The sequence below is a fragment of the Actinia tenebrosa genome, unplaced genomic scaffold (assembly GCF_029948245.1).
Source record: "Actinia tenebrosa isolate PJP-AT-01 unplaced genomic scaffold, QUT_ActTen_1.0 PGA_scaffold7__59_contigs__length_16204524, whole genome shotgun sequence".
Taxonomy (NCBI): domain Eukaryota; kingdom Metazoa; phylum Cnidaria; class Anthozoa; order Actiniaria; family Actiniidae; genus Actinia; species Actinia tenebrosa.
This window is the reverse complement of record NW_028292584.1, coordinates 11,251,745-11,273,934: the sequence shown is the minus strand read 5'-3', so window position 1 is coordinate 11,273,934 and position 22,190 is coordinate 11,251,745. Positions and strand designations below refer to the sequence as shown.

The window sequence follows — 22,190 nt, the reverse complement described above, 5'->3', positions numbered from 1 at the left end:
CGTTGAGAAGTTGTGCATTCTTTACTTTAACATTGATATTTGTGAATAATCTGACGCTAAAAACAAAGAGGCAAAACCGAAGTGTAAGGAACACAGCAGTATAGTACGATTTCGAAAATAATATATTTTATTACGTCTCTTTGATTGTTAATATTTTACTATTTAATCCCTCCCGCAATATTTTCAATTCGCTATTATTTCAATCAATAAATCATTTTCACTTCGAAAACAAACGCTATTTAAATCTCAAATACTTATGTACATTTCCCGCGCGAAATTTGTGTAATTTAATCAAACGATAAATCAGGTTTCTTTTCTTCATCATTCACAATTTATCAATTTATTTATTTTGTTATATTTCTGTGAGTAGTTTTCTTGTTTACTTTGGTGTTTTAATTGGAAAGAAAGATAAAATAATACAATAACATTCAACAACATTCAAGTTCGTTACTGGGTTACGTTATGACCTCAAAAACCCGCGGTAATATTGCATTTCGAGGATTAATATTCTCATGGAAATAAACATGGCTGACGCGTGAGTAAGACGCGTTAACATCTGAGACCAGACTTGCAGTTTGTGTCTATATTTTTAGAAACTAAATCGAAAGTCGACTGAAAGCAGAAAACAAATAGACATATTACGTTACTGAAAACTCCATGTGGACCTATCAAAGTTAATCTGGAAGCTTGTTATGGTAAGAATCGAAATATTAGTGTCAGTGCTATTCAGACTATCCCTCCATCAACTGATTCTCATACCTGAGTTATATGTTCATGAAATCACCCGGAAATGTGTTCTTTTTTATGCTCTACAAAGACCATAGGTCGTGGTAATAACATCAAAGCGGTAATAAACGTATTTATTACACATTTAAGCTCGATATCCGTGAAATAAAGCCGTGAATAAAAACCATATCAGTGAAGTGATACGATATCACTTCACGGTAAACTGTAACTGTAACTTGACTACGATAGTAGTCAAGAGTGACGAGATAAATCTCTATTTAGTGTTTATTTCTTTCAAATTCAAGATGAATTTTGTGCTTCTTACATTTTTAATTAAGCTTTAATATCTTGAATGATATTGAATTGGAAACGTATAATTCTTTAACATTTTGAAATGGTGTAAGTCGGTTTAGGATATTTAAGACAATAAAACATTTTGTGTGTGTTATATATCGAACCTAAATGTGTAATAAACAAATTATTACATGTTAATATCCAGCCGATATTTTGAACTGTAACATATAATTTATATATTTTCAAAAATTCATGACTGTACACATTTTTGATTATATATTATCATAATTTCTCGATGCTCTAACACAGGTTGTGCAGTGAAACTACTATAGCTAGGACCAGCTAATTAGTGAGAACCAATCAGATTGTAGAATAAAAATGCATTCCAAGCTTGAGAATCAGAAAGCAGCAGAAAACAATAGCCTTTCAACATATCCTTTCATTCCAACAATAAAATGATGATGGCTATCTAGTTGGTTAAACATAACATCAGGGTCAAATTACCATTCTTGTGCAATTTAGGTTCCTGATTTGCTTGACATTGGCTTGGCATTGTTTTTTTGATTCATTCTACAATTTGATTGATTCTCGCTCTGGATTTGATAATACAATATGTTTTCTGAAGTTCTGCAAAGTCTTATCTATTCATTAAATATTGCTCTTGATCGGCTCCAACAGTGCACCCTTGATTTGTATTACTTCTATATAATTATTCATTATTTAAGGTCCAGATTTAGGATTATAAAAAGTTTTTGGTATAACTTTCGCTCTGGCAAACTTTGGGGAACATCATATTGCTCGACCAACCACAGCCCAGAAACTCCTTTTTCAAGTCTAAAATTATGCTAATATTGATAAATATCAAGGAAATTATTGATTGATTGATTGATTGATTTGTTTGTTTATTTGTTTGTTTGTTTGTTTGTTTTTGTTTTGTTTTGTTTTGTTTTGTTTATCTATCTATCTATCTATCTATCTATCTATCTATTTATTTATTTATTTATTTATTTATTTATTTATTTATTTATTTATTTATTTATTTATTTATTTATTTATTTATTCAACAAAGTTAACCTTACAAAGTTCGTTTGTTTCGAAAATGATTGAAAACTTGATAATATGCTCAAATTGCTATTTAGTAGTAACGTGTATGCACGTATATTAATATTTTTTTTAAATAACAATAAACACTTTTTGATTCAAAAATGTGTTGTATTTACGTACCATTCTTATATGTGTTATGTTCTTGATTATTATACCGATCCACACATATCTTATTTTTTTCTGCTTCTCGAGGCGCGCAAAGGTCTATTGGGATTGATTCTTTTTCAGCAAACGCGATTTTCAATCTGATTGGCTAATGGATTTCCATCAGATCACCCGGATGGTACTAGCTTTACAGCACATTCTTTTAGGATCCTTGGATGAATTAAGTTGGGTCCTGGTGTTTTTGAAGGGTTCAGTTTCAGGAATGCCTCTTGAACGTCTTCATTAGATAGAACAATATCAGATATACATGGTGGTCTCTGTATAAGGAGTGACATTATTGTTAGGTAAAGTAGAGCCAGGATTGAAGACTGAAGTAAAGTAAGTGTTGAAGGCCTCAGCTTTAGAATCAGGAGTAGTGTAGGTCGTTTTGTTGATAGTAACTGATCCAGGAATTGATGGTTGATTGGACAGATGGCTGAAAAAAGTCCAGACACGTTTCGGTTGAGAGAAGGAGTTGTCAGAGATTTCTCTCATGTAGATCTAACTAAGTACTTCACTTCTTTGTGTAGCTGGCGATACTTGTCCCATAACATGTCATGTTTTTTGTTATTGCTTTTTTCCTTACAGAGTTTTTTATGCGAATAGCGTGAGTAGTTTCTCCATCAATCCACTGAGGAGTAGAAAATTTACGCGGTTTTCGCGTAGGGATAAAAGTGTTCACCATGGAAAGGAATTTGCTCTGCCAGAATGACCTGATAGAATCGATGTCTTCATTGTAGTTTGTTAGATAGCTGCCAGACAACGGAGACTCTTGTAATTTAGAACGCAACCCATCAAAGTTTATTCACTGAGCCTGAGATGAATAATTGTTTTAGTATACTTTTGTACTTGAATATTAGAGAAAAGAACAATTTCATGCGCGCGCGTTTAATATAGAATAATATCATGCAGCTAAACTTAGTTTTACTCAAAAGCTTCGGAATTTCTTTTCTTATACTTTGTCTGTCACCATGGGTGACCGGCTTTGGAAAGACAGACTGAAGCTGCTTTTGATAAGACTAGAGTCTAGTCGGCTTGCGATTCCTAAACTAGGCAAATAGGTTTCTTGAAAACGATTGTTTTTACAAGCAGGTCAAATTATATATTTCATTCATCGGCGATTTTTAATCAAGTTTGTATATCGTCAAGTATACAACCTGTCGTAACACATTTCAAGGATTATCATTGACAATTAAAATAATAGCTTTTAAAATTTGATTGGATTTAAGTTCTGTATATTAATGTTGCTAGGAGTTTAAAGTGTGAGGGCCGCGGATGAAACCCTTGAATGATCGATTACCTTCATTTTTTTGTGAAGTTTAAACAACCGTTTTGTAAAAACTACTTTTAAAATAAGCATATTCCACTATAATCCTTCCATGGGACAAAAAAGGATATTGAATTTGGCTTGAGTTTTTGGCGGCTAACTTTGTATATGAAGCGTTTTGGAGTATTTTACGACATTTGTCCTCGGGGATTATTTCTGTGTCGTGATAAAAGTTGTCGTTACTCTTAATCACACACTGATTCAGCATTTTCCCTTAATTAGGTTATCTCTGTTTGAAACCACACAGCGTTCCAGAAATGAAAATATTTCGATTTCTGAAATACGAAAACAAACTGGTCATAATATATATGTATATTGTTCTTCCAGCCGATCAAAGTTCACAGTGGTAAGCCAGTTCAGGAACTATTCATTTGAAGACCAAGATTTGGTATGTAAATGACATTATGTCAAAAATGTAGAAGATTTATCCAAGAACAATCTATGTAACTGAATCAAAATGGCGCCTAAATTCGAAATGTGCATCAGCCAATCAAAGCAAGGCAGGATATCGCTCGCAAAGTACCTTGGGCAGTGGACAAACGTACCCGGACCATGATCCTTTACAAGCGCTTCACATTGGCTAAGCGAGAATGATAAAAATATTGGAATTTACATTTTCTCTGTAAAAATTGGTTACTCAATTATGAAACTCCGAAAACTTGTAATCGGTATTTGGAAAGCCTCGAAACAAATATATCCATTTGCATCAATTTTGCTTTACATTTGCAATTATGTCAATAATCATATTCGCGCACGTTTTTTCTAAAAGCCCATATTTGAAGTTTATGTGAAACTGTGAAAAACATCATGTTTGCAAAGACTCAAAAGAATGATGAAAATATGATGTGAATATATGTATTTGCATCAATTTTGCCAGACATTTGCAAAATACATCAAATATCATATTCGCGCCAGATTTTCAAAATGCGTGAATTTACAGCAAAATTATGTGAAACTGTGAAAAACATGATATTTGCAAGGACTCGAGAACATGATGAAAATTGTATTAGACTCCTTTAAATAAAGCCTTTTTATCTTCAACTTTCATCTTCATTTTTCCACCTAGCAGTAAAAAAATATATGTGCCAAATTTGGAAGAAAAAATTCGATAACAATTGCACGATCGCATATCCTTAATCCTCTAATTTTTGTATTATCCCAGACACCGAAATATGAATTTTCGACTTAATGTCGACGATACGATACCCAATTTAAAATAGCATACAAATCCATTGCGCGCTGATTGGCTGAAAACTGTAATCAATAAGAGAACAGACACATATGATGACAAACCGTTTTTCTATTAAGCCGTTTCCTTGTTTTAAGATGTTTTGCAATTGTGATTCCACTTTTACTCATTTCACTCTATTGTCTTCTAATTATTTGTCGAACAAGAAAGCCACGAATTGGATTAGCTATTAATATTGCGTGACAAATGTCACTCTTATTTTAATTTATCAAATCTAAGTTTTTAGATGTTTTGCACTTGTCATTCCACTTTTACTCATTTTACTCAATAGTCTTCTAATTATTTATCGAACAAGAAAGCCACACATTGGATTAGTTATTAATATTGCATGACACTGTCACTCTTATTTTGATTTATCAAATCTAAGTGGTCGATCTCGTTCCTAAAACGTAAGCAGATACAAGGAGCCCAATTTAGATAAACGTATGTATATTTAAAAAACTCAAAAACAGTTTATAAACCTTTTGTCCCATTGGGGCGACCATACAACGTCAAGTGCATGCATTTACCAGATTAAGTCATAATGAAGTGACTTTGACTTGAGTGACTGTAGTTCCATATAAAGGCTAGGCAAATAATAAAAACTAAAAGCAGGTACTATAAGTGTTAACCCTTTCCATAGTAACCAAGCTTAAAACTGAACTCATTTATTATCAACTTGGTTCGGATCCATCCTAGAAACGTTTTTACAACGTTGTTCTTCTCATTCGCGCCCAGTCCACACCCGCTCTCGCTTCCAGTCTCTCACATAAGCTGGTACTGTCTCTGGTACAGCCGACAAGAATGAAGAAAGGCGATTTTCTTTTGCTTCCATCTAAATATTGTTCGCTACTTTCTGTAAGTAGATATCAAATTTAAATTTGCGCAGTTATTGAAATTACATATTTTATCCAACTAGTTTGAAATGCGCCTAAATTGAAATAGCCTTTTCACGCATATGTTTTGAAAAAAGAGATACAAATAATTTTGGATGTAAGCTTTAAAACAAGGAGTCTTTTACCGATTGCTTCAATCAATCAATATTTATTTAAAAGCATCGGAATATTGTAAAATATTTTGCATGGTTACGAAGAAATAAACATTAAAAAAGGATTGGATTGGGATTTGAAAAATAGCTCAGGATCACTGCCATTCAAACCATCTTTAAATCCATGTCCTTCTTTAATCTTTTGTTGTGTTATTTTAACATATTGACATACCTGATAAATGATAATTTAAAATGTCAGGATCGGAGATTATGAAATATATAGTACTCTTTCATAAATGTAGTGAGCGTTATCTAGCAGAAAAGGGATTTTGGGGCTAGCTTTTGACATACAAATATCAACCATGGAATACAATATATCCAAGGAAGAAATTAATCTAGACTAAATCTGACTTTCTCGTGAATTTGAAGCAAAACTACTAGCTAAGGCGACTCTCAAATGCACAGAAAAAATCGCTTTTGGGCAAGTTATAGACCAAGACAATTAAAAAAACTTTCATGTATTCAAAGATGGATTAAGAAGTGTTCTCCAAGAATTCAGGTGTGTGTTGTTTAGCAAACAATCGTTTATTATTTTTTGACAAGCATATTTTCTCGACGAATCGACAAATCAAAGACTTTCCCTCAAAAATTTTAATATTTCTGTAGATAAGCTTAATTCATTTTAATGCTGGAGTAAATATAACATGAAGAGCATATTACAACAAATATTCGTCCTTTGTTTAGCTTTGTAAATCATTAACAATTCGGTTGTTTTTAACCAACTATCATATGTTTTTCGTTTAAGAAAAATTCAGCTTTGTTTGCCTCCTATCGCGTGTCCCATCGGTAAAACAAAGCTGAAGACTTTCATTCAATAATTTTATATCTTTCTACAGATAATTTATTTAAATATTGAATGAAATGTAAAATTACACCAAACATTCAACTGTTTATTAAGTTGTTCGAGCTAGCCATGATTATACAAATGAGCTTAAATCTGTGTTGTTGAGAGATGATATTGTATAAAGACCTTGTCTTTCACTTTATAACCAAGCTAAAAGACATTTACAGATGCCAATTTACTGACAAAGAAATTAGACATTTTGTATTTTGCATTATTTTCTATTTTGTCTCAGTTGTTCGTGTCAAGTTTAATACTAAATGTAAACTTTGCTTTTCGAAAACTTTTGTCGTTCGTGATTTTCGTATCTTTCTAACACATGAAAACAGACATGAAAACTGGTAAAATCGAATCTCAAAAATTAGTAAGCTTAGTTTTCAAGCTACTCGAAAAGTAGTTAATTCTCATATGAAAGGAATAAAATGATTTCAATGAAGTAATTAAGAAAACGTTTTCCTTTTAACTGATGACACATTTGGTTTTAAATGTTCAGGGCCTTCATTTCTCAAGTTTAGTTAGTTGATGATCTCCAGGAAATTTTCTCTCTGATGCTACCAAAGCATTCATTTTCATTGCGGTAAAAATACATTTAATATAAAAACATCAAAATTCTTATGGTTTTTCAAACATCGTTATGTGAAAGACGCAAGTAAGCTTTAGTTTTTTCTCACCTTAACCAGTTTTCAAGTCTGTTTTATAGTCCTGATTTGTCCTAAAAGAATTGGGAATCTCCAAAATTTCGATTTCAATGAAAGACATCCAAGGTAAATTTCACTAAACCTGATATTTTGTTGGATTGTCTGTAGTTATCTTTCGTTTTTTAAAGTAAAGTTAAACAGGAATTCAAAGCTTCAAAATGTCGGCCATGGAAAACTTTGTCGAAGAATCTTCAAAGAATAAAAATAGCCCGTGGGGTGGCTGGTGGTGAGTTGTGTTCAAAATTCCTAAGTGGGATGGTATAATCGCGCATAAAAAACAATGGTAGTGCATTTTGATTCGATTTCAATGCATGGTTTTTATTATGGGATACGTTATCTTCGTCTCGAATAAGAATAATTGAAGATTTTTTTCCCCATCTAGTTTTTACCTTTCAGATTCATTCAAACTGGGCTCCCTGGCTCCCTAATTTCGTATCGGGTGCTCCGCTTTTAGGCAGTGCCTAAATATATATATATTAGGTTCAAATTTTAAGACATTAAAACTCAATGTACGGCATAAGCTAACAATAAAAAAACAAAACGGCCTTCTTTTAAATTTCTCTGAAGGCTACGGTATTTTCACCATGATGGTCTGGTTTTCTTGGTTTTACAGAAAAGCCACGGCTGACTTTAAACTATGGATGCCCGTACACAAGCTATTTTCTTTTATCATTCGTATCATTTTTTTCGTTTTGATTGGTTGAGACAACCGCAAAACAACTACCTACAAATAAAGTTCTTCTCATGCGCAGTAACGATGCATTTGTCAACATGGATCGCTTCCCTGTGACTTAAGGTGTTCGATACATAGCAAAAACAGCCAAAATATATTTTCTCCTTTCCGGATTTTATGTCTCACGAAATCAGCATCTTTTTAATTTACTTCAAAAATTCATGAAGTGTTAATGAGCCATATACATTTATACCTATCAGGTCATTCAAATCCATCACGTGCATGGATCTTTATACCTGATAATAGTGCAAATGTTTATAAAGGACCAAAAGAGTACAAGAGTATGGCACGAATAAGGACCCTAAATACTCATTAATTATTCCTGAATTTTTTAAGTCATTCAATAAACTCGCAGATCGCGCTTTATCAGGTTTTAATTCTGATAAAACACTCCTGCTCATTTATTAAAATATACTTATTATTTTTGTATTAACATAATTTGCTGAAAACTAGCTGTTTAAAGCAAAAAAAAAAATTTTTTTTTGTCTAAAAACTTTGGAAAAAGCAAGGAATAGAGGAATGACAAAAATAAAAAAAACAATACTAACAGGTTTTAATAATATAGATGCAAAAATTTCTCACTTCTGATTGGTTGAGAGCAGTACTGTTTTCCTGAAACACCAGTGCAAAAATGTGAAACACGTTTCAGTAATTTGTTGAAAGACAAAAGAAATTCAAACTAGCCAATCAGATCACAGCAGTTGTCATAGCAACATAACAGCCTTCCCTCTCAGGAAGTTCTTAGAAAATTCAAGATGGCGGATTTTCATCTTAAAAATGGATTCAAAAATGCTAAAAAAGTCAAGCTTCATCAGTTGAAAATTTCATTAAACTTCAAAACGTAGTAAACTTCACGTCCTGTCATGTGCAAATGACGTATACTTTTTCACTTTCGTCACCATGACGACACGTCACACACTGTGCGACTCATGTAGCCAATTCTCGAATGCCTCGAAGACTCGCGTCTCGGTAAATATTCCCCGATATTCACTTTATGATGCATTTTCGTATTCACTTCATTCACACAATAATTGTTAAACATTGTACTGATTTCTTATTTCTAGCATATGATTCCAGTTTCAAATCATGTGCATGGAGGATAAGCGTTTAACGCAGCATCAAAGTTTAAGTCTAAATCTTTTATTAATTTTTTAAATAAACTCATGTGTAGTCTGTCCTTTATACTTATTTATGCTCCTCTTTGTCATGGTTTCCGGGTAGAATTTCACGAGAAATAGGCATGAAAATACTCGGAAGATATTTAATTAAATAGAAAGAGAAATGTCAGACTTCCCAAACTTTGTATAGTCGTATTCATTGCACTATGGACGTTTCAAGTATTCATTAAAAAAACTGGGGGTCGCCTTTCTCGTTTTTCGTGCTTAATGACCTCAAAATATGACAAATTACGATCTCTATGACTGATATGGCTTTAACCGGAAGTAAAGTAAAAATAACACCATTCCTTGCAATATACATGCTTTAATCAAGCTAAAAAAGATAATCTAAAAAAGATAATTACATTAGCTAAGCGAGGCATTTTATCATGTTAAAGTAATATTGTACAAATGCATGTAGCCTTATTGTATTGAAATATGGATGCACGTGTAGTCTAGAGAGTCGTCGTCCCGAGATCAAATCCTTCAGTTATTTTCAGCAGTAAATATATACCTTCGGGAAATGTCTTTTCTTCATATTTTGTAGGTGGATGCTATACGGTCTTGTAACTTAATATGTGAAATAAGAAATAGTGGTCACCATTCTCGTTTTCGATTAATCTTTAAAAAACTTCGCAAAATGGTAGAAAACTTACACCTATCCGAGGGAAGAGGAAAAAGCGAAATTTTTCGACTCAAAAAAAATATGCAACATGCAACATGCAACATGCAACATGCAACATGCAACATGCAACATGCAACATGCAACATGCAACATGCAACATGCAACATGCAACATGCAACATTTTAATAGTGGTATATATTTTTTCTTAGGTAAAAGAGGATGAACTGTTTTCAACTGAGCTTCAACCTTATTTTTATTTTCATCAGCCTTCGATCCTGTATTAACTTGTCAGGTATGATTAAGAAATAACATAGCTAATCATAACAACATTGTATCATTTCATCGCACAGAATTGGTGGACACATCCGGGACATTTCTATTGTTTTGGCGCGAGGTTCAAATCATGTTCATCGGGCTGTGATTCGTTAACAGAGCAAAATTATAAGAGAATTGGGTTAAAATGGCTCATGGCTCATCACAACCAGCATTTTAGTGGGTTCTTATTAAATTTTTTACATGGCCAGGGGGTGAAAATGAAAGTAAAGATATCATTCTAGAGTTATGGGGAAACTAAAATTGTAAACGAAAAATGTTTTCAGAGGTTTTTTTACCAAAGAAAAAGAAGGATTTTAAACTATTTTAGTATGAGATTCATTACTGAGGTCATACATCTTGATCTTAAAATATTTGCTTTCCAAATCAGTTGGTTATTGGCCAGGAGGGTGGAAAAAAACTTCAATATGTGATTATGTTATAATTTCCAAACTTTCCCAATTCATATCACGTATGTGGTTCTCAATCTTGAGGCTCCACCATGTGAAAACAGCATACGTATGCTCGTAAAAGACTCCCTTGTATTAGGTTGAAAATATTGTTTCCTAAAAAAATTAAAGTCTAGTATGTACGATATATTGATGTTTTAGATGGGTTTATAATGAAGTTAAAATTGTAAATTTGAAAAGTAATTTTCCGCTGATTATTAAATATTGTGTCCAACAGATGGGCTAACGTGGATTTTACAACCTTCGCATAAAACGCTTGGGCATGTTGGGTCTACTGTTCACATCACATGGCATTATGATTGCAGCCAGACATTTGCTTTATCTACAATTATTTACGACAATAGACAGATAGCCCAACGACTCCCAGCTACACACAAATATATTTTAATAAAGAATGATATGGGTGCTCATTTCTCTGTTATTGGTGGATCTAATGTAACAATTATCATCTCTGATGTTGATAAGGACAAAAGTGGATCATATTGCTGTGAGGTTATACGTATTGGTGAACCACCAGAAAAGGCATGCACGATGCTCTTCATATATGGTGAGTAACTCACCCAGACCGCTGTATGGAATAACTAAATATATTCAATTCAATTAAATTGACATCAAAGACATCAAAGTAATAACACTTCTCCTACAGTGCATACGGACTGAATAATCTGTGAGTCGTCTAATGCAATATTGTTAAAAATGCTAGGTAAGCTGCGTAATGCCTAACTGGTTTTGCCACCCAATAGGTTGCTATCAATAGACGTGTACAGGCCCGCAAATGATCCCAGGACCGCAAATGATCCCGGGACCGGAAATGATCCCGAATAGGACCGCAAATGATCCCGGACCGCAAATGATCCCGATACTGGATCGCAAATGATCGCGCAATAATATACGGAATGGTTTGGAGTGGGAGAATCCTCAACATGGATAATTATTGTGACAAACGTTGCGTTTCAAAATATAATACGATTTACAGTTCTTTTGTTCATTTAAAAAACGGGAAGATAATAATAATGAAATATGGGTTGTATGCAAGCTGTATCACAACTTTCCAGATGTATATATGTGAATATATTTCGAAGCAATAAATTATTATGTATCTGTATACATTTAACATGTTTAAAATCTCTTCAATTCTATGATAAAAAATCTCATTGCTTGGGCTTCCTTCGTTGACATGCTTGCAGTGCTACGAACAGTCAGTGTCAACATGGTTCGAATACCTGCAACTGTTTTGCTCTTAGTTCTAATAATTTCAAGAGGATTTGCTGGGGATGATGACAATGAAAAAACGAAAAAAGACTTTAAAAAGGATAGAGAAAAGAAAGAGCTATAATCAGAATTAAAAATGAAGTTCATATTATTCTAAATACGATTTGAGTCTAAGTTGAAAATGCATAAGTAAAAGTATTTATAGGATTCCCCCACTCCAAACCATTCCGTATATTATTGCGCGATCATTTGCGATCCAGTATCGGGATCATTTGCGGTCCGGGATCATTTGCGGTCCTATTCGGGGATCATTTGCGGTCCCGGGATCATTTGCGGTCCTGGGATCATTTGCGGGCCTGTACAGACGTCACTTCCGGTAATAGCTGCGTTTTTGATGGCTCGTAGAATCTTGGAGGTTGTTTTGATCTCTTGTTTTCTGGTTTGATATCGTGAAAATAGTCAAATACAATAGTTTGAAGACTTATTTTGACATGTTTTGACTTAACATCCGCTAGTTTCCCCTCAGTCAACAGCTTGTTTGCCTCCCAGTCAACTCCAGAAAGTCACGTGATTGATAGTAAGCAATAGACCTATTGGGCTTGGAGTAATGTTTCCCTTGAGAATAAGATTCTTTGTTTGAGCTGTATCCATATTCATGTGTCTTCTCATGTGCAACCGAGCACAAACCTTAAACAAATAATTAATGATACTCTAGGGAATGACACGTGGTCTGAAATGGAAAAACATTACGTCAAAGCCGAAGAGGTCTATTGATAAAGCAGCCAATGAATTGAATTCGAATTTAGAGGTTTATTTTTGTGGAGGGAGGAAAAATCGCAGAACCCGGAGGAAAAACCCTCAAACCACAGGAGAGAACCAACCCTACTCACATACGACACCGAATCCTACTCATCAGTTTTATCATTCCCTTCAAAATGGACGGCAGTAAACATTTCCGAAAGCTCGGCAAAAAAAAAAAAAGATAAACGTATGTAGTCGAACTTGCTTTAATCAATTTTGCCTCGTTTCTCGTATTGGTATGTATGTCGCTATTCGGAACCTGGCTTGATGAAAAATTGTCACCAACTTTGCCAATCCTGACTGTTACGCTCAACCAGCAAGAGCAAAATCTCACATTTATTCTCTCTCTATTTCTATGTGTAGCCTTGCCTCGTATCAACTATCTGACCTCGCACCTTCATGGAAAACAAGGAGATTCAATAACATTAAGATGTAATGCCTCTGGACATCCAGCACCCAATTATACATGGATACACAATGATAAAAATAGAAAAATAGCAAATTCCTGTGTGACGTCATTCAACATCACTGGTAAAGAATCAGGAGGAAAGTATTGCTGTCACGTGTCAAACCGTTTTGGGGAAGAGAATAATTGTACGTCCCTCGAAGTGATAGGTAAACGGCTCATTTTACATAAACTTACATTTGTTCTTTGTTGTTGTTTTGTTTGTTTGCTTGTTTTCCCTCTCTCTCTCTCTCTCTCTCTCTCTCTCTCTCTCTCTCTCTCTCTCTCTCTCTCTCTCTCTCTCTTTTCTATTTATCATTATTTTAAATTTTCTGTCGCGGGCAATAATCAAGACATGAAAGTGGGAAAATCAGTCAGCTCTCACACTTGTAACCTTGATTTTCATAATATGGAAATGTTGCAAAGCTCAAGTGTTAACCTCAGCCATATGAAAATTTAGTGTTAAATGACCATTTTTTACCAATTTTCAAATTAATACTTGGATATATTTTGATTTTCTAAATAAATGTTCTGGAAGTTCTAAATCGAAAACGAAGAAAAAAAAAAAAAAAAGGTTATGCACTTTAGGAAAGAGCAGAGGCCAGGTACCAATTACATAGAGCTGTTTTCGTACGACGTTGAAAAAACGTAATTTACAGCATGGACCGCACCTTGCCGTGACCTTCAATCAGCTTTGTCCATTAAAAACCAATTGACGTATCTGCGCCGTGCCCCACCGTGACCGTGCCGTATGTGTCGTTACTTTTCACACTCATACGAAATCTGCGCTAAAAACTACTCCAACTTGTATTTATTTGTCTTTTTGAGACCGAGAAAGAATGAAAAGAGTCAAGTAAATATGACATGGAAAATCCTTTTTTTCACACAAGAATATAATACTGTGAAAAAATCGTCGAACTTTAATAGCAGTTAAGTCAGTTGATAAGCAAAAGTAAAATCTTAAATTTAATCTATCTTATTTGTGTAGTTTTACCTCGTATCAACAATCTAACCGTCGCACAAATAATGCGAGTTTAATAGTAAAATTTAATACACACGATAAGTTGTGTGTCATTGTAAAGAGGGGGATTGGTTAGATATCATAATCTATATTTTGAACAACTAACGAACAAAAAAAAACAACAACAACAACAAAAAGCAAAAAAAGCAAACAAAAAAAAACAAAAACAAAAACGAACAAACAAACAAACAAAAACAAAAAAGAAAAAAGAAAAAAAAGAAAAAAAGAAAAGAAAGAAAGAAGGAAAGAAAAAGGAAGAAAGAAAATGAAGACAACTAACTGGCCAGCAAATGAAAAAAAAAAAGTTTTTAAAATCTCTTTTTAAGCCTTAAGTGAACTTATACACGATAAATTTATTATCTGCAGAAGAAAAACGCTGCAGGTATCTTTTTTATACAACCTTGCATGCTATCGATGATTGGCTGACTGTTTTCAGGCAATCAGATGCGGCTGGCTAAAGAGCAGGTAGACAAAGGCATCATCTTATTAAACAGGGAGAAAGGTAGAGGAAACAGGAGAGACCTGCATTTACCTACTGCTATTTAGATCAAAATTTTTATATAGGGCTTACTTGCTTAGCATGGCAGATGGTTGAACACTCGAATGGTCTTAACGTCGAGACCTGAGAATTTGTTTCCGATCTGTTATGACCTTTGCTATTCTTGTCATTATTATTATGCAGAATATCAACCAATAAATACAAAGCTGACATCGGATATGAAATTTGCAACAGCAAATAAAACATTTGAAGTATTCTGTAATGTAGACGCAGCTCCGCCAGCCAATTACTCCATCAAACAAGGAAATATAACAATGTTATTATATGGCATCAATGTTTCGCGCGCTCTGATTGGCTGCTTAGCGGGCAAGATTTTCTTGTAATGACCGGTCATTACGGAAATTGTTCTCGGCTTCATTCACGGCTCTTTTCAGTTGCGATCAAAAGCTACGAAACCAAACATTAAATCAACCGAAAACACAAACAAAATACATTTATCTCTTCAATAACGTCTGAAAAAAATTATTGTATAGCTTATAGATACCTCTCAGTGTACTATGAGCGACGAAGAGAGCAACAGCAAAAGCGAATTTTACTATCCAGAGGAAGAAGAGGCAAAAAGTGAGCAAAACAACATGGCTGAAGTAACCAATACCGGAGACGACAGTATCAATAACAGTCAAGAAGATTTGCTAAAGTTTGTGCAAGAACAGAAAAATAAGAACACTGTGAAAAAAACGGCAAGTGATATGAAGTGTTTTTACCGTTTTCTTGGGGAGATAAACAAGACAAATGTTCAGATTTTGGACTTGGCACCAAAAGAGCTTGACCACCGCCTTGGAAAGTTCTTCAAAATTATCAGGAAAGTTAATGGCGAGGAATACGAGCCAAGTAGTTTGACTCGGGCTGCAGAGAAGCATCCAAAGGTTTCTGTCAGATTCCAGGTCGAAGATGAACATCCTCAAGGATGATGAGTTTGCTTTATCTAGAAAAGTATTGGAAGCCAAGCGTAAAAACCTTGTTGAACAAGGCAAAGGGAACCGTCCTAACGCGACTCGTTCGTTGACCAAAGAAGAAGAAGACAAGCTGTATCAGAATGGCGCTTTGGGTGCAGAAAATCCCGTAGTCCTTCAGAGAACCATGTGGTGGATTCTCTCCCTACATTTTGGGTTTAGAGCCCGCGACGAGAGCAGTAAATTGTGCTGGTGAGAAGACTCCTTACAGACAGATCCTCTCCAAGATGGCCGCGAAATGCTTGTTTGGTTGAATGAGCGGGGCATCAAGACACGTAACGGCAAAGAAAATGGTCACACGCGTTCTTTCTCACCAAAAGCATACGCCACAAACACGGAGAGATGTCCTGTTCAGTTTTATAAGCTGTTCAGAAGCCATCGACCCAAAGAAATGAACAAGCCAGATGCTCCATTCTTTCTTGCTGTACGACACGGCGACTGCCGAATAAAGGCGCCCCTAGGCAAGAATGAAATCGGTAAATTCTTGAAAACAGCCGCAGACGAAGCCAATCTCCAAAGAAAAGGGGCAAAAGTCACAAATCACAGCGTCAGGAAGACTGGCATTGGCCGATTGCTAGATGCAAACACCCCCAGAGACTTTTGTGGCTCAATTAAGCGGTCACAAAAGTCTTCAAAGCCTCCAGTCATACAAGTCAGCAAATGAGCACCATCAGCGACAAATGTCGTACATTTTGAGTTCTTCAAGTCACTCGCAAAATTCCAAACAGATAACTGCTCCTCCTGACAATAGCAGTGGTCAGTTAATAACACGTTCACAGCAGTCACACAGCAGCCTGAGTCTCCAAAACACGACGAATTCGCTCGCTGTGAATAATTCAAGCGACCCAGCAGCTTTAAATGGTGTTTTTCCCTGAGCGAATATCAGCAGTATCTCTCAATGTCAGTTCCAGATCTTCAATGGCCCAGTTAAGTTAATCCAACAAGGTGCAAAGCGACGTTATGTTATTGAGAGCGACGACGAAGAATAACACATCACTGAAATCACTGCAAGTTCTCCGCACGTGTTCAAAATTCATTGACAATTTGGGTCTATTTTTCTTCTAAATTTTTGAGTTTTTAAGAGTTCAAACACTTGTAAACACAGGTATCTGTGTTTTGTGAAATTAAAGTATTCGCATTTTCCTAGATCGTGCCTTAATAAAGACAAAAATGTTCTCGCTTTGAACAAAACCGTCTCTGTGAATTTCAATAAATTCGCCAGGATCACTTGGCTCAGTGAACACGACCTCAACTTTGACCTTGCGTGCGCAAGCGGATGTTGAAAATTACTTCCGGTGTTCATAGTTAGGTATATTATTTATTAAAAATACAGCACTAAAAAAGGGCATATAATAAATAACTTATTAACCTCGTCCGTTCGGTCATCACAGGGAAATCTCAGACCTCGGTCTGAGATTTCCCTGTAATGACCTCACTCTCGGATAATAAGTGGTATGTAAATTCGTCTGATGGTAATTTCACAATTACTACACCAAGTAATGGAACGTATCTTACTGTCAGTTGTATTGCGAAGAACAAATATGGACAAGGAAAAAAAATATACCTCAAAATACCGATCTATCGTAAGTTAAATCCTAAATAAAAAAGTTCAAAATGGTTAGTAATGTTATTGATTAATAAGCATTACTTTTCATGCTGTAACTTTAATTTTATTTAGGATCATTAATTTATTATTATTTATTAGTTATTTATGCAATAGATTTCACTCTAATAAATTGAAAAGTAGAAAAATTGCATTATTTCAGTGTAACTTATACCTAAATATTATAGACTTATAACTAATAATATCTATAAATACGCTATTCACAGAACCACCAACTACAGTAGATCATCCAGACAATCGAATTACAATGAGGAACGATAGCATTACACTGCAATGCAAGGCAACAGGGACCCCAAGACCAAATATTACTTGGTATGACAAATTAAAAAATACAACCGTTGAAGCGGCAAATGGAACGTTACTTGTACAAAATGAAGACTGTAAAAATAGTACATCACAGTACTACTGTGTGGCATCGAATGTTGTTGCAGACGTCAAAAGTCCTTCAATAACAGTAGAAGGTATGTTTTTAACAGAACGTTTTTTTTGCTTGCCTGCTTGCCTGCTTGCCTGCTTGCCTGCTTGCCTGCTTGCCTGCTTGCCTGCTTGCCTGCTTGCCTGCTTGCCTGCTTGCCTGCTTGCCTGCTTGCCTGCTTGCCTGCTTGCCTGCTTGCCTGCTTGCCTGCTTGCCTGCTTGCCTGCTTGCCTGCTTGCCTGCTTGCCTGCTTGCCTGCTTGCCTGCTTGCCTGCTTGCCTGCTTGCCTGCTTGCCTGCTTGCCTGCTTGCCTGCTTGCCTGCTTGCCTGCTTGCCTGCTTGCCTGCTTGCCTGCTTGCCTGCTTGCCTGCTTGCCTGCTTGCCTGCTTGCCTGCTTGCCTGCTTGCCTGCTTGCCTGTTGGTTTATTGATTTCATTAATTTTCTAGATTGCTTGATTTCTTATTTATTTGGTTGTTGATTAGTTAGCGTTTCAAGGGCTGTCAGGGGGTTATATGGTTGACTATATATTTTTTGTCATATCAATTGTTTTAATTTTTTAGCTTTTCAACGCAATTCCGTTTCATCTTGCAAGAAAAATGGAAGTAAAAATAATGGTATGTTTACTATATGATCAAAGTGATCATCATTTATTTTTTGTCTGTAATAGCCTGGATAACATGTGTATTGAGCAACTGATGGACAGAATGATGGATGGATTGTATGATGTTGCTCACTTTACAAAAGAAAATCTTAGCACAAGCATCAGCATAGTCGACCATTTCAGTATGAATTAATCTAATAGCTTTCTGGAACTTATTTATTGTATCTATACAGAAAGATTATATTATTATATTATTATTTAGCTGGTCAGAGTAGTTGCCTTTTGTTACATGTGGTGGAGTGGAAATGATTTTTGAAAACAAAGGAATACTTATAAAAATAGGCCTCTAGCATCACACAAGCCATTAGGTTCCCAATTCCCAGGCGTTTAAAATTATTTTGTTTTGTCCTACAAATTGAGATCCTTTGATGTCACATGCAAAGGGTCTATTGCCACCGAGTAGCTAGAATGCAACAAGGCCAACACGTGACCCTACCCAAGAATCGAAACCAAGAAACAAGCGCTTGTGTGAAATGCCCCGGAAGAAATCCAATATATTCAAGAAGGGTTAGACAAGCGTGGTTTGGATTGTTGTTGACAACTGAAGTTATATAAATATATAACTATAACTATAAGCTATATAATATTATTGTCTTTTATCAATGTGAGATGGGGGGAAGGTGGGCGGGGGGGGGGGGGGGGGTTGTGCGGGGATCACACAAAGAAGAGAAACTAGCTACACATATTGAGGGGAAGTAGTATAGGGAATGGGGGTTCCAGCGCAATCTCAACACGGGGTAAGACCCGCGTCAAAAATCCACCTACGGACGACCCCCACTCCAAGTGTGGTTGAGGGCAACAGCGCAAATATGTTAGTCTATATATGGAGTGCGAAGAAGGTAAGAAGTTCGTTAACGACTTTTGCATAATTTGTCTAAGACCTAAAGTTATCGTACTTAAGCCAGAACCCTTTTGGTGTTGTGGTAAGAAAATGCAAATAGAAGACGACACGTCAGCACAGTGTTACGAGTGTGGTAAGAATATTCGTAATGCCGTACCAAATGCTACCAGAGAGCAGTATTACGCCAATGGAGGTCGTAAGAAAACGCCATATAAGAGAATAAAATACTTCAGGGACTGGATGAGTCATATCCAAGGTTTACATCCGGTATATTTAGACAACGAAGTAAAGAAGAAAATCATAGACCACTTAGAAGAGCCAACCCCGCAAAGTCTACGGAAAACGCTGAAAAAATTAAAACTAGGGAAATATTACAAAGCTATTCCCTATCTTTTGTCTGAAATTACCGGTAAGTCTATTCCTGAGGTTTCTGATATGACAAAAGCCGAGTGGATGTTTTGTCGGCTGAATAAGGATATTCCTTATTGCCCTGACGTAATTTACGAAATATTTTACAAAATAGACCCCAACCACCCCCTATAGGGATGGATTCCCAGGCGATGATTTTACACAAGTTTTTTCACATTTGTGTAATATTTTGTGAAAACGATGCAGGCTGTGTAATATTTTGTGAAAACGATGCAGGCTGCGTAATATTTTGTGTAATATTTTGTGAAACTAATTTGCATATGAACCTGACAGCCGGCGTTCGATATGTAAATAGAATCCTGTCACGATGTTTACTGAGCAAGCTTTCTTTGAAGCTCTTCTTTTGCCTCCTGGTAGATCTTTTTGCGAGATTCCTCGGAAAGATCTTTTACGACTGTTTTTTTATTCCTTATGTCCGTCTTTAATTTCTCGTATTTGTCTTCTTCGGCCAGAATAAGCGAGAATTCGACGTCGTCTATCTTTCTGTCACGCAAAGCCTTTGAGACAAGATCGGTAATTGTATTTACTTTAGCCCTTGACAGAGCTATTGTCGTGTCATGCTTGGATATCTTGCTTGACAACTGTTTCATAATACCCGTAGCAACAGCAGAAATAATACCACAGGCTGCCCCAACGCCGGCCAAAGGAACTCCAACGATTATTCCCGGTCCAGTAAGCGAAGTAGCAACGCCGGAGCCCGTTAACACAACAGATATGGATCCTGAAGTTATCGCAATCTTATGTAGCGTACTCCGGGCTCTGACGTACTTTTTTCGGACTTTTTCGTAGTGTTTTGTCTGCCCTTCCAAGTAAGCCAAGATTAAGTTCGCTTTATTCAGACGAAAGTTTTCAGCGTTTAGTTCGTTAGGTGTAGTATAGGGAACATCTGGGTACAACTTAGGTGCTGATGGTATAACATCCATTATATATACTAATGTACGACGCTTTTGGGAATGATATTGAGGAGCAGCCACATCACGACAACCGGGATTACTGGAACTGGAGGGCCTTTAGGAAGATGTTTCCGCATGCAGACCCTAGTAAGTTCGAAAGAAGGCCCGATGGTATTTACTATAACGGCTCTAGGATGTACAGCAACGAGGATTTGAAACCTACGCTGGTCGATCAGATAGACAATCAACTGAAGAATTCTGGTTATATCGAACATAAGCCCGTGCAAGGTTGGTCAAAGGAATTATTGCTGGGTACCAGTACTTATCCGATACCCGCGGTTTCATTTGATGAACATCCAAGTTTGGATTTGACATTGAACATGCGGATCTCTAACAACCATTCCTTTCCGTTAAAGGTGCGAGATATCTTCAAAAACGTGCCCATTAATCATACCACCGCTAAGGAATCTCATGAATGGTTAAGTGGTCCTAACATGCGTTATTGGCCGCAGCAACTAAACTTTGCGGTTTGGTGTGCCACTAGCGGCTGTGGTGTAAGTGCAAACTTAATGAAGAATTCAATATTTATGTTTCATTTTCACTTCACGGTTAGAAGGATACTACATGAAATGGGTGTTATTGCGCTGCCGGGAGATGCTGCGTTTTATCCTAGAGATAACAAATACGACGTTCCAGCCTATGACAGGCTTTGTAAGGAGTTTGGAGTTGTGGGAAAAGACTTTAGATGCACTACCGGTGCTAACAATGGCTTGGGGCATATTTGGGCTTATTGGGGGATTGGTGGACATGTGCTAAGCGATAAAGAAGTTCATGCGTTGAATCTACGATGGGACACGGGATATCACAAAGAAACTCACGACAGTAGCACCTTCTTTGAACCAAATGCTAAGACCACTAAGGAAGTTAGAGACGGACCTCTGTTCAAAGACGAGGGCGGTAAGTATGCAGGGGCCAATCCACTGATTATTAAGATTACCAACGACGAGCAAACGAAGCAATATCTTAACTTTATACCCCCAGAAGGTAAAGGACTAACTAGAGCCGGCCTTGCCCGTTTGAACCGCAGCATAGAAGCTTACGTGTATTCCATTTTGGGAGCTCAGGTAAATACCCGATCTAGCATAGTGGGGAATACCGGCGCCGCAGAAGAGACGCGAGCCGAAGCTTTGATTCTATTCGAAAGTTCGATCTTGGAGGGCGACATTAGCAAGGGCGTACAGCGTTACCAACTAGCTATACAAAATTCTAAGGCGAGGTTGGACTATGCAGTAGCCCCGGGTTGTTGGTTAATGCCTAGTAATTTATCTATAAATACTGGTTCTGTAGTAGGATACAACAACAAACTTCAACGAGCTACTAAGGATATGAAGTTTGGGGTGAACGACGTGAACTCTGACACTCTTAGGAACATTCCTCACTTCGTAGAGAAGCCAAAAAAGTCACACGAAACGAAGCTACCCGTAGTTAAGAAACCATCAAAGAAGGTTATGCCTGCGATACCTGAGGAATATGACCATAACTTACTAAAAGCCGGCTTAGCCGCCGCAGGCGTTGGTCTGAGTTATTATATATGGCGATGAACAACCCCTACGTAGCTGGAGTAGATT

The 22,190-nt window shown here is 36.3% G+C and overlaps 1 protein-coding gene across 1 annotated transcript in view; it reads left to right on the top strand.

Moving 5' to 3' along the window:
• LOC116296053 (cell adhesion molecule DSCAML1-like) overlaps positions 1-22,190 on the top strand; it is a 48,895-nt gene that overhangs the window by 6,528 nt on the left and 20,177 nt on the right. Inside the window, exons 2-7 of the mRNA XM_089039619.1 lie at positions 3,923-3,983; positions 10,135-10,217; positions 10,925-11,254; positions 13,084-13,335; positions 17,529-17,783; positions 18,299-18,352. Coding sequence (XP_088895745.1) covers positions 10,145-10,217; positions 10,925-11,254; positions 13,084-13,335; positions 17,529-17,783; positions 18,299-18,352 — 964 coding nt within the window. The 5' untranslated portion in view covers positions 3,923-3,983; positions 10,135-10,144. The remainder of the gene's footprint in view (positions 1-3,922; positions 3,984-10,134; positions 10,218-10,924; positions 11,255-13,083; positions 13,336-17,528; positions 17,784-18,298; positions 18,353-22,190) is intronic.